The sequence below is a fragment of the Gadus chalcogrammus genome, chromosome 2 (assembly GCF_026213295.1).
Source record: "Gadus chalcogrammus isolate NIFS_2021 chromosome 2, NIFS_Gcha_1.0, whole genome shotgun sequence".
In the NCBI taxonomy this organism is placed as follows: domain Eukaryota; kingdom Metazoa; phylum Chordata; class Actinopteri; order Gadiformes; family Gadidae; genus Gadus; species Gadus chalcogrammus.
This window is the reverse complement of record NC_079413.1, coordinates 22,800,984-22,813,928: the sequence shown is the minus strand read 5'-3', so window position 1 is coordinate 22,813,928 and position 12,945 is coordinate 22,800,984. Positions and strand designations below refer to the sequence as shown.

The 12,945-nt window shown below is 44.5% G+C and overlaps 1 protein-coding gene and 1 long non-coding RNA gene across 4 annotated transcripts; both read right to left on the bottom strand.

Moving 5' to 3' along the window:
• Positions 1-6,832: 6,832 nt before the first annotated feature.
• On the bottom strand, positions 6,833-8,816 carry LOC130402587 (apoptosis regulator BAX-like). Its single transcript, XM_056606817.1, has 5 exons — positions 8,673-8,816; positions 7,908-7,938; positions 7,506-7,670; positions 7,222-7,360; positions 6,833-6,982 (listed from the first exon to the last, which is right to left on the bottom strand). Exons 1-5 carry the CDS (start codon positions 8,698-8,700, stop codon positions 6,833-6,835), a joined length of 513 nt encoding a protein of 170 aa, XP_056462792.1. The 5' UTR covers positions 8,701-8,816.
• A 989-nt stretch (positions 8,817-9,805) lies between these two features.
• On the bottom strand, positions 9,806-11,839 carry LOC130400435 (uncharacterized). 3 transcript variants are annotated; one of them, XR_008902927.1, is made up of 4 exons: positions 11,702-11,839; positions 11,342-11,604; positions 10,924-11,044; positions 9,806-10,738 (listed from the first exon to the last, which is right to left on the bottom strand). It is a non-coding gene; the product is annotated as an uncharacterized LOC130400435 (long non-coding RNA). The 3 variants fall into 3 exon arrangements; XR_008902933.1 differs by lacking the exon at positions 10,924-11,044 and having other exon boundaries at positions 9,807-10,738; positions 11,342-11,453; positions 11,527-11,604; positions 11,702-11,835; XR_008902921.1 differs by lacking the exon at positions 10,924-11,044 and having other exon boundaries at positions 9,807-10,738; positions 11,702-11,837.
• Between the last annotated feature and the right edge of the window lie 1,106 nt (positions 11,840-12,945).

Below are 12,945 nucleotides of genomic sequence, written 5' to 3'. Positions count from 1 at the left end.
ATTGTTGTTGATGTATTCATAATATTGTTGTTGATGTCTTCATAACGTTATTGTTGAGCTGTGTGTATCTATGTATATGTACATGTATGTATGTGTTCATATCTATGTATATGTACATATAGCGCAGGAGAACAGTACTAGTGATGATGATGATGAGGATGAAGAGCGGTTCAGCAGCTCATCATGTCTGGTTCTCCCTCAGATGCCTGTGACCTCACACTGGACCCCAACACGGCCCACAGATACCTCTCTCTGTCTGAGGACAACAGGAAGGTGACGCGGGTTGAAGAGGACCAGTCGTATCCGGATCACCCAGACAGATTTGACTCCCTGCCCCAGGTGTTGGGTAGAGAGGCTCTGACTGGCCGCTGTTACTGGGAGGTAGAGAGGGAAGGATGGGTTGGTATAGGAGTGACATACAGAGGAATCACAAGGAGAGGAGCGGGTGATGACAGCTGGCTTGGAGTGAACAACAAGTCCTGGAGTCTTGTTTGTTATGATGATCTTTACGCTGCCCGGTACAACGGTACAGTGACAGCCCTCCCCCTCCCCCCCGCTGGCTCCACCAGAGTAGGAGTGTATCTGGACCGGCCTGCTGGCTCTCTGTCCTTCTACAGAGTGTCCCCAGGTGGAGGAGGGTCCTCAGACACACTGACACACCTCCACACCTTCTGGTCCTCCTTCACCCAGGAGGACCTCCTCCCGGGGGTCTGGGTGGGGGTCTGGAGGGGGGGGTCCTCAGCCTCTCTGTGTCGGCTGTAGAAAGAGAGCCAGTGGCAGCGGGGGGCGTCTCGGTGGTCCCTCAGTTGTAGAGAAATGGGGGGGGGGGGGTCTGCGGGGTGCCTCAGGGGTGGAGGGGGGAGGGTGGAGGGTGGAGGGGGGAGGGGGTGGAGGGTGGAGGGGGATGGGTGAGGGGTGGAGGGGGGAGGGGGTGGAAGGGGGTGGAAGGGGGAGGGGGGAGGGGGTGGAAGGGGGAGGGGGAGGAGGGGGGAGGGGGTGGAAGGGGGAGGGGGAGGGGGGGGAGGGTGGAGGGGCGGCACTTTTCACACACACACGCACACATACGCATGCAAACACATACACACACACACACACACACATATACAAACAACACACAAACACACACCGACACACACACAGACACAGGAACACACACGCACACACCAAAAACACACACACACACACAGACAGACACACACACGTGCACACACACAAAAACAATCCTACATAAAAACACACATACTGAGAGGACTGACGACTCAGTGTCTCTGTGGCAGTTATAGTCTCTCTCTCTCTCTCTCTCTCTCTCTCTCTCTCTCTCTCTCTCTCTCTCTCTCTCTCTCTCTCTCTCTCTCTCTCTCTCTCTCTCTCTCTCTCTCTCTCTCTCTCTCCTGGTATAGCATGATAAACCATGAAAAGGCTTTTAAGATCTCCCATAGTTAGATAAGCACATTTATTATTTGAAATGTACATAAAATACCTATTGATGGTCCATCTTTATATATAACAGTTTAAGTCTTAAGGGCTCTTATATCATCATTTTTGTCATAATCCTGATATGTGACCTGATTTGAAGCAGATGTTATATTTTATTCATAATAACCAAGATGTCTATGGGATAATGTTGCATGTTGTAAATTACTTTAAACTGAATCTTGATTTTTTGTGTTCTGTTGGGAACCAAGCGGCCACAGAACATGTTCAGTTATTAAAGATATGTGCTCACCTGTTGATGATTTGTAAAGTCTGCTGCTTCTATTGTTTTAGTCCTCGTGTTTATTGTGTACATGTAAGGGACTATTTTTCTGTCTTTTTTGTTAATGAAGCATAATTGTAATAAACAACTCAGTGGATCCAACTGAATGTTCTCGTGTGTTCAGCCGATGATTTCTTGTTTTATTAGTGAATAATGCTTCCATAAGTGCCTTAAGAATAATAATATTAATCAGAAATTATACATAAAACAATAAATGTTATTCCGATTTTATTCTGGGACCTCCTCCCTGGGTTTTGGTTGGGGGGGGGGGGGGGGGGGGGGGTTGTAGAAAGAAACCACAGACAGATGGCCGGACACTCTCTCACTGCCCTTCTTCCTCTTCTGTTGGGTAATGATTGATTGATTGATTGATTCTTTTAATGACCACACAGCCAGGCTGGTGGAATTTGTTGTCAGCTTGGTACAGGTTCCAACTTACAAAACATATAACACAGATATACATACAGAAATACACACTACACAATACATAAGGGCCATGCTTAATCCTTAACGTTCCGAGTTCAGAACGTTTATTGCAGTTGGGATGAAACTGTTTTTTAACCGGGTTGTTCTGGAGGCAATCGTCCTGTAACGCCCCCCAGAGGGCAGTGGCTGGAAGGCATAGTGTGCAGGGTGAGAGGGGTCGGAGATGATTTTCCGTGCTCTGCGTAGTGTCCGTTTGTGGTAGAGTGAATCAAGGGATGGAATATCCTACCCATGATGCTTTACGCGAGAATATAGACCTGATTGGATGAGACTATCCTATGTGAAATGAACTAGAATCCTAAGATCAATACATTTCAAAATAATTTCACACTTCAAACAGACGAAAAACGCAAATGGCATATCCATATTTGGCTCCTTTTTGGCTTCCAGACTGACTATCTGTCTATCTGACCCTGGATCTGCCGGCACCAGAACATTACATTGCAGCAGCCGGGGACCCTCTGAGCACCAATCTAGGGTCCCTGTTAACATAGTATACATAGTATAAATAGTATGCATAGTATACAGTGGTACAAAGGAAGACAAGGATGCACACCAATTATATTCAAATGCCTTTATTTATGAAGTTGCTTGTTGCTTGATGCAGAATGATGTAATGAAGCTATGCATTAGGATTTTTAAATGTAAGCGATATTTTTGTATAACAGTGATGGTAAATACTTTGACAACAACAAACCCTGTATTATTTTATGGCCAGACGTTTCCAATATAATAGATTTCATAAAAATAAATATTGGATAGTTATAGGATTACAGTTTCTACTATATATGTAGGACTACTGCAAAAATGAGAAAGCACCATTTTATATTGACTCAAGTAACTGATAAACCATTGAGGGCTGGGGAACGTCTAACTTGCAGGGATTTCTATTGTCCCCCATTGCTCCACCGAGACACACCCCTCTGCCTTCACTCCTCCCTTCGCTGTAATCTCTGCCACTTCCTTCACCTCCTCCATCTGACACTGCTCCATTCGTGTTGACTGCCCAGAGTCCACGGATTTCATCTGTGGAAAATAACCTCCACCTCCACCTCCAGGCACCCGTGAGCATGACCTCCTTCAAACGTTCCTTTGCCTCATGAGTTTGTTAGATGTTGTTGTTGTCAAAGTCCATGGTTTTGCTATTGTTCCAGAGCTCAGTGCTGTTATCCATGTCGTAACTTGATTACGCGGCCCAAGCCCTTAACCAGGTGGCCTGAGAACAGAAGCATTCATTGTTTAAATGGGAACGCAAGTGAACTGGAGAGAACGTCGTAGAACAGCCGTACGTCTTGCATAATATGCAAAAATATGCATTCATGGAATTCTATCTGAATTGTTGATATTTCACCATGCGGTTGCTACATGGTCAGGTGATCGCAATTGTAGACAGGATGTATCCAGAGAACAAGGCATGTCCCATGTCCACTAGCCAGGATGTGTTTCCCTTTGAAACAAGGAAGTTCGTTCGACGCTCAGCTGTGGGGCAAAAATCATGGCATGTTTGCATAGTAGAAAGACCAATGTTAATGAAGCCAATATTGACCAAAGGAGGTCTTATATCTAAACCTGTAACGACTGACCGCTTCATAGCATACAGATGCTTTGTCTAGTGGTGCTGGGGATATGGGCGGAGTTCCCTTTCAATTCTATTATGTTCTATACATTCTATAAATTCTGTAACCTGTGAGGTGTTCATTAAAAGGTCACTACCCAAATCTTTCATGTGTTGTGTTTAAATTGTTGTACTTCGAGTTTAATATTTTATTTACCTGGGGCTGCCTATACATCTGACTCAGACCGCCTCATTATCGAAGCGGGAACTAAGGCAGCAATTACATCCCCCTTTGGTGGCTTTTCGTACAGAATTGCATGTATAAGCTTCAACAAAGATGCGAATCCAGACGTGAAGTATCACACACATACAAAGATGAGCTAACTGTAGCCGGGACTCTGCCCTTCAAAAAATGGATCCAGTCTGTCCTGTCCTTTTCAGGTTTTGGGAGATTGTCAGTGGTGGGATCGCCCTGCGTCTCTCCAAGAGCTCCGCAAGGAAAGGTCCCCAGATGGGAAGTCCCCCTGCATCTCCGGGAGCTCCGCGAGGAGAAGTCCAATCCACTGACAAAAGCAAGGACTTCTTATACTGTGGCAGACAGGCCTCAAGGATGCTGAGAACAGCTGTGCCCCCCAATACAAATATAGTATTGTTTAAGCCATATTGTAATCCATCGATGAACCTCCTCTGGATGTCATAAGGGGGGGTAAACGCCGTGCCTTATCAGATGGAACCCTGGCTTCTCGACCCACCCCAGAGGTTCACGAAAACAGCCCCCTACCACCAAACGGAAAATATATTTATTTCCCATTATATGTCCTTCAACCGAACGTCTTCCATAGACATGTTGTAGCTCCATTGGTCGCTACGCTAGCTAATGGTGGCTGCAGGGACTATGGACCTATTTATTGCACTTTATTATGTGCAATGGAAAGTAAACGTATTCACAATTTACATTACTGCACAACCTATGAGAACATAAATAACATGCATTAATAACGCAAGCATTGAACCAAATAAGATTCAAGATTTAAGATGATTTATTTATTGTCAAATGTCATATTAGAGGTGCGGGATTATGGCCAACATGATTATCACAATTATTTTGATCAATACTGATATCCAGATTATTTACCACGATTATTCATTTGATTGACAAATATTTTTATTGAACGATCACGTTAACATAACACTGCTTTAACAACCGTGAACCATTGTGCTACATTCCTGCTAATGTACAAATCTTTGCATAGATATCACCAACTTAAAATCAACAGGGCACAGATTTGACAATGTTTAAATTGTAAAAGATTTGTTAAACTTGTAAATAAGGCGTTTAAATAAATATGCCACCAGAGAATGCACCAGAACAAAAGGCGTTGTCCCTGACGTTTTGAATACAACGCCATTCTGAAAAAATAATTGAGCGAGGGGATAGGGATTGTTTGATGCTGGTTCAAATCGCTTGCCCTAAATCCGAAATATTTCCAGATAACGGACGATGATCCGCAACGAGGGACGAGCTCTTCGACTTCTGCTGTGTCAGACATGCAGCCGAGTCAGAGCGTATACTGCATGGACGAGGCCCGCTTATTTAGTTATTTATTTTTGCGGAGCATGCATTATTTTCTTTGCCCTATGTCATATACAAATATAAAATAAAATCAGTTTGTAAAAATAATTTTGCAATCGGAAGAAACCTATCCTTACAATACACCACTGAGTAACTGAATGTGACTGATACTGATAACTGGCTGGTATAACCGATTTCTCTGTCAAAATCTGTAGGTGAAATGGAGTCATAACTACCACTAAGCAATCACCCAAATGGCTGGCAGCGGCCCTGGCCTCAGGCCCTCCGTGGCCCTGGCCTCAGGCCCTCCGTGGCCCTGGCCTCAGGCCCTCCGTGGCCCTGGCCTCAGGCCCTCCGTGGCCCTGGCCTCAGGCCCTCCGTGGCCCTGGCTTCAGGCCCTCCGTGGCCCTGGCTTCAGGCCCTCCGTGTCCGCTTCCAGGCGACGATGCTCAGGAAGGCCAGGCCGGCGATGATGATGAGTGTCTGCTTGGTGGTGAGTGGCATGCCCTGCATACGGCCACTTAGCTCTGACAGACTGTTGCTCTGTTGATATGAGAGAGAGAGAAGGGGGCCGAGAGAGAGAGAGAGAGAGAGAGAGAGAGAGAGACAGAGAGACAGAGAGACAGAGAGACAGAGACAGAGAGAGAGAGAGAGCGAGAGAGAGACAGACAGACAAACAGACACACAGACACAGACAGACAGAGAAATTATGTTAAGCCAGAATTTAATATGAGCCATATGTTAGCTATGATGTAAGAGAAGTGGAAAAGAACGATTCACAATTAAAGTACATAATTGTGATTTCAGGTGAATTGCTATTTTTAATTGAACAACTTCACATTGAGGGAGTGAAATTAAACCATTGGTAGGAGTACTCAGATCTCTTAATGAAGTGAAAGTAGCAATTAGTGTAAAACTGATCAAGCAAAAGTCCTGTACTTATTTAATAGCACATAAGTGTTAGAAATAAGGGTTAGGGTACCAAAAGTAAGTACTTATTAAGAATGGCCCATTTAAGAATCGTACGTAATCCCTGGAATATAAATAGGGATAGCTTGTAATTAGCTAATAACCTGCAATAATTTATCATGATGTGTAAATTGATTTATATTTTGTATTGATAATCTAAATCTGCAAAGTAAATTGGAAGTTAATTTAGTGTAATTAAGTCTTGTGTACAGACTTAATTCTGCACAAATATCCGTCCTGTTTCTTATTCCACCAGTATAACTTTGCTGTAGTGTTCTGCATCTAAGGTCAGACTAAAGTAAGACTCCAGTGTGTGGGAAAGGCTTAACCTACCCATCCTCCATGGCTACCGACCCAGCCCAGTAGTAACCTACCCATCCTCCATGGCTACCGACCCAGCCCAGTAGTAACCTACCCATCCTCCATGGCTACCGACCCAGCCCAGTAGTAACCTACCCATCCTCCATGGCTACCGACCCAGCCCAGTAGTAACCTACCCATCCTCCATGGCTACCGACCCAGCCCAGTAGTAACCTACCCATCCTCCATGGCTACCGACCCAGCCCAGTAGTTTCTCCTTGAAGTAATTCAACGCTATCTTGAAGATCTCAATCACCAGTAGAGGCAGATTATCTTCCATCACCTGGAAGCCACAGGGACACACACACACACACACACACACACACACACACACACACACACACACACACACACACACACACACACACACACACACACACACACACACACACACACACACACACACACACATTTAAATAATTGTGAACCATATAGTTTGGGTGGTTGTGGGCAGATTTGTGTTGGTTTTTTGGTTTGTGTATAGTGTTGATCAGTGTTGTTTGCACACACACTAACACACACCTTTATTGCCATCCTTCCGGCAACATAGAACAGCGATATGATTTTATCCCAGGTCACTCCATTCTTAAACACTTTGCCTGCCAGCTGTGAGAACTTGTCCATCATTGAACCTGGCATTCGAATCACCCCATCGATGGAGCTTTGAGAGAGGAAAACAGAAGCCGCAGGCATTATAAATGGATTATGGAATGCATGATTTCGAGATGAATTTGGATGCAAGAAAAGTGCTGGTTTGAAGTGCACTGAAAATTATGAAAAAGAACGAGCCAATGTAAATAACATACTCTTGTAACTCTTGGTTGCCTTTGAGAAGGGAGCTCTGTTGGCGAACCCTTCGGCCCAACTCATCCATCAAATCTCTCTCCGCCTCACTCTGCGGCTCGGGGCCCGGTGGCAGCGCCGGAGCCTCGACGTCCAGGTGGCCCTCCCTCAGCTCCTCCTCCATGACCCTAAGACATGCTGGGGGTTATCCGTCGCCTCAACACAGAACCATTAGCTATGATCACACTGCTTATTAATTCTTAACAGCTCACAGACATCTGATCCTACGTTTATTACTAATTATGTGTAAAGGACAACACTGTTCTGGGTTACCAGAACCGTAGAATTATATTAGCAGTTGAATTATGAGCATGGAATTTTAACGTATCTACATTTATAACTTGTAACTTTGATTGTAAGCTTACCCTCTGAGACAAGCCTCCGCTATCCGTTCATCTGTTAAAGGCACCCAGTGCAACTTTCGAGGCTTAAAAATAAACATTCAATTTCTAGTCTTTTTTACACGTAGTAAGTTTCAATAACTCCATACCATTACATACCGACATTCAAGCAGCAAAGATTAGACGTCGTTGAGTGGTGAGAACTGATAGAAAATCGATAACAACAATGCCGCCATTTTCTTTATTTTTTGTAACCTACAATAAATAAAGCAGGCTTCCAGTCAATGGAAAAATGGCTTCTCCCCACCGGTGATTGTTGTTGTTTACGATTTTCTATCAGTTCTCACCACACAGCGACGTCTCATCTTTGCTCCTTGAATGTCGATATGTAATGGTATGGAGTTATTGAAACTTACTACGTGTAAAAAAGACTAGAAATTGAATGTTTATTTTTCATTGAATGTTTACATAAAGTTGCACTGGGTGCCTTTAAGAAACGATTAACATTGTCAAACAACAAGCGGCGCTGGTTTATATTCATTATAAACCCGCGCCAGTTAGTTTCGCCACACCGCCTCTCTTGTAGCCATACTCTTGTAACTTAAAGTAATGCAAGTCGCCGAATCGCCAAATGGATAGGCGCCCCGCGCTGCGTGTTCTTATCTCCGTTACGCTTCTATAGCGGTCTTGAAAACTTTGGGGACGCTCCACTTACATGACTTAAGTAATGTAAATCGCCGAAACACCAAATGTAACTATTATCATATCCTTCTCGTTTTGTAGACACACCTGATATTTCATCTCCGCCACCGTCCATTGTATAGGCCTTACTTTCTCCTTCGTCAACGATGTAAACCTATACGATTCAGTCTCCAGAGACCCGTCCAGGAAGTGCTTTGCGGGATCTTTTGATCCTATTGAAATAGCAAATTTAATGACAGGACAAAAATGACAGGTAATTAGGCCTACGTTATGTATATCTAGTTATTATCAACACGTTGGCTTTACCTGCCTTGTTGAAATATTAATATTTGTTTGTTCAAGATCGTGTGGCTGTTTCATGGTTTGAATTATTTTATGTCTTAAAATTGTATGGCAGTCAAGGGCATCACAACCTAATGTTTGGTAGGCTATATTTAGAGGTAGGGTAGGGGGAGGATTGTTTCAAAACACAGATGACCAATGGTTTACCATTTCGTCATTTCAAAGTCGTTTCAGTAATGGTCAATTAGGGTCTGTCATGGTCCGCCCCTGGTTTTCCCATTCACCTGCCTGCCACCCTGATCTCCCCTAATTAACCCAACCACCTTCACCTGTGATCCCTCTCCTCTCTCTCCACTCATGCCCCGTTTACACGAAGGGAACGCCGTTTTTATCACAGAAAACTATCATTTCTAAAAACTCCGGCCAAAGTGGAGATTTCTGAAAACACCGGTTATGTGTTGAATGAAAATGCCAAAATGATTTCTATGCTTTATTTTGCATGAACATATTTTCATAATGCCTAAAGTTCCATTCCAGTTATTTCAGAGTAAAATTAATACAAGTGAGACAGACTTTACACACACATCTGACTGGGGATAGGATAGGTTAATTCACTTGAGGTGGTAAAAAGGTTATGTTTTTAAACTGTTTATTCTCTTGCCAGAAGGACTATCTAGACTAGGCTAGTACTTATAAATAATTATAAATATTTTGGGATGTCTGGGTTCAGGGTCTGCGTTCAGGGACTAATCGACCAGGTAAACACGCGTCCTGCCGTGCTCCTCCTCAATGTATTGAGCTCCTCCGAGCTCAATACATTCAATCTGACCGCAGCTGACCTCAGATCTGGTGAACTGGGCTTTTATTTCCTTCACTTCATATGTTTCAACCAATCCTGTTGCTGGAGGCAGAGTTATTTGCTGACAAACTAGACCAGCCCATGAACATTTTAAAATGTAAATACAGACATTTCTGTATAATTAAGGTGTATAACAGCTCCCTCTGCTGGACAACAGTCTCACACCAAACTACATTTTCCGTTTGAACCAACGTAGCTATAGTACATTGATGTGAGACGGGTTGGTGGATTGAACGTGTCGTAGTAGCAGAGAATGGCCTGCGGGGCAGTATGTACATTGTTAAATACATTAATAGGCCTGAATTTAGTAGTAATATGGAGGTTTCATATTTTTACAAAATGGATTATGTGAACATTGCAGAATAATAATCATGTATATTAAATGTATTGCGGGAGTTTAGCTTGACATTAACCAAGTTAAAGGACAATTAAATGAACCGTTACAAACATGTAGAAGTCAATGTGGGATTTTAATATATAAACAAAAACACTTGACATAAGTTTAATACAATTTTGTAAAGGAAAGCAGAGGAAAACATTTTCCCAAATGAATCTTTTCAAAATGTCACCACCATTCCGAAAGCAAGTGAAGAGGTTTTTGTAAAAGCAGTCCTCCCTGACCAGCTCTGTCCCTGACTCTAAACCCTGACACTCAACCCTAACGCTAAACCCTCTGAGGGCAGGAAGACGCGCCTTCCGTGTAAAGGTTCGAACCACAGAGAAGGAAGAAAAGAGGAAGCAGTAGAGAGTAGTGAAGTAGTGAGGTTAGTGACAGACGTGAGGGAAAGGCGTGTGGAAGCACACGGTTAGGTGGGGGGTCAAGAAGATCACTCCCACTGGAGGTCATTGATCCATCAGCCTCAGACTGCTGAGCTCAGCAGGTCTTCTGGAGGACGAGGCTCAGATGAACTGAGGAGACGGGACCAGCAGGATGTCAGGATCAGGGCGGGTTTAGCTTAGGTGTGTCTACCCCCGACCAAACAGGATCAGGTGAGGTTCAGCTCAGGTGTGTCTGCCCGGACCAAACAAGGACATGGATTAGGTTCAATATTCAAAAGATGCAACATTATCTGAACGAAAGATAAGTCATTAAGGAGCAGGCAGGCTTTAGGGCGCCTTGCTCAAGTACGCATCACTGTATTCTGAGGGCTTGAACCCGGCACCATTGGTTTGAGAGTTGAACCCCCAACCCCCTACCTAGTCCACTATGTCCAGATAATGCACATTTATGAGGAATCCTTGATGGTAGAGTCCTGGTGGTCCTCAGGATTTGCCTTCCAGATGTATGGCTTCTCCATCAGTCCTCCAGATTCCTGGTCTGGTTACAAACGTAATTTGTCTATAATGTAAGGTAACAAACACAGGAGTAGTTGGGCTCTAACGCAAGGTAACAAACACAGGAGTAGTTTGCTCTAATATCAGGTAACAAACACAGTAGTAGTTTGTCTCTAATGTAAGGTCACAAACACAGGAGTAGTTGGGCTCTAATGGCGCGTAACAAAGTAGCAGCTGTAGTTTGTCTGGTAAACAACCACAATAGTATGCCGTAACTTGTACTGGACAAACTAATCCTGCGTTACAACAAGTCTACTCTGTTTATTTTAGGCAAACTTACGAGGATCCTGGTTGGTGGAGTGATGTCGTCCTCCAGAGTCTTGGCTCCTCCATCAGCTCTCCTCAGCCAGAGTCCTGGTCTGGAACAAACAGCGCGAGTCTGGCCCTAAAGTCTGGTAACAAACATGTAGTTTGTCTTATTTTTAAGCCCTTTATTTCCAGTTTGTTTGGTTAATACAAACTTACAACCCTGGTTGGTAGAGTGATGTCATCCTCCAGATTCACGGCTCCCCTACCAGCTCGCCTCCGCTCCAGAAACACGTTCTAGTAAGAAAACACAGCGGTTGTTGGTTAACGCATGTCAAAGTAACAGCTGTATTTTGCCCTTTTAAATCAACCATGTAAGTAAATACAAACTTACGAGGAATCCTTGTTGGTCGATTCCTAGTCGTCCTCCAGCGTCTCAGCTCCTCCAGCAGCTCTCCTCAGACAGTCCTGGTCTGGAACAAACAGCGGAAGTCTTGCTTCAACGTGTGGTAAAAAAGATGTAGTCGTCTGGTATATATACCCTCTGGTCCGGTGCTGCAGGCCCCTGGTCTCCAGCCTCAGTCTCCGGTCCACCCTGGCACCACAAGCCTCCGGTCCCCAGCCTCTCAGCCTCGCCTTTCAGCTACAGATTTATATCAGCATTTGCCCAACAATAAACTTATTTGACTCATCCGAAACCGAGTTACACAATTAATTGAACTATTATTTTATAACTCAAGGCCCGTTTTTGGGAATGAAGACAGAGCAGTCCACAAGTTTAAAGAAGTGGTTCAGGCCATGCATTGAACCTGACCTGAGAAGACTATACTCACACAGAGCACTGACCTGTTCTGGAGGACTTCTGACCGGAGGTGGAGGTCTGGCTCTGGGTGAGGAGGTGGAGGTCTGGCTCTGGGTGAGGAGGTGGAGGTCTGGCTCTGGGTGAGGGGGTGGAGGTCTGGCTCTGGGTGAGGAGGTGGAGGTCTGGCTCTGGGTGAAGAGGTGGAGGTCTGGCACTGGGTGAGGAGGTGGAGGTCTGGCTCTGGGTGAGGAGGTGGAGGTCTGGCTCTGGGTGAGGAGGTGGAGGTCTGGCTCTGGGTGAGGAGGTGGAGGTCTGGCTCTGGGTGAGGAGGTGGAGGTCTGGCTCTGGGTGAGGAGGTGGAGGTCTGGCTCTGGGTGAGGAGGCAGACACCTTGGGACAAACTACATGTTACCTTTTTAACCTTGTACAGTTCTAGAGTATCTTCTACTGTAACATGTGGGAATGACGGCCATTATTTTAGCTTTGATATTATCCAGTTGGTAACTCTGCACCAAAGTCGTTGTTTAACGTCATTCCATTGGGTAGGGTTTAACTTCTGTGGCAATTATTGACACCAGATATTTAGAACGTACGAAAGCTGAAGTAACAAAGAACACTAAGCAGTATCGATATTAAATCAAATATACTCAGCCATATTCAGGTGCTGGGTTCCGTTGAAGAAATGTCAAATTATCTTCCACCTTGAAATGATTTTCAGCCTTCCCTGATGTCAAAAATGGGTCCCGCAACGTCATCGTGGTTAAAAGTACGGCGCAACCATCGGAAATTATCAACGTATTGTACGACGTACGTCTCAGTATGTATTTAATATCAAA

Coding starts and splice junctions, on each gene's coding strand:
- LOC130402587 (XM_056606817.1), bottom strand. CDS start 8,700: ATGGACGGTGGCGGAGATGAAATATCAG. Junction 7,361..7,505: donor GGCAACCAAGAGTTACAAGA/GTATGTTATTTA, acceptor CCTCTCTCAAAG/CTCCATCGATGGGGTGATTC. Junction 6,983..7,221: donor CCGGAAGGATGGCAATAAAG/GTGTGTGTTAGT, acceptor TGTGGCTTCCAG/GTGATGGAAGATAATCTGCC.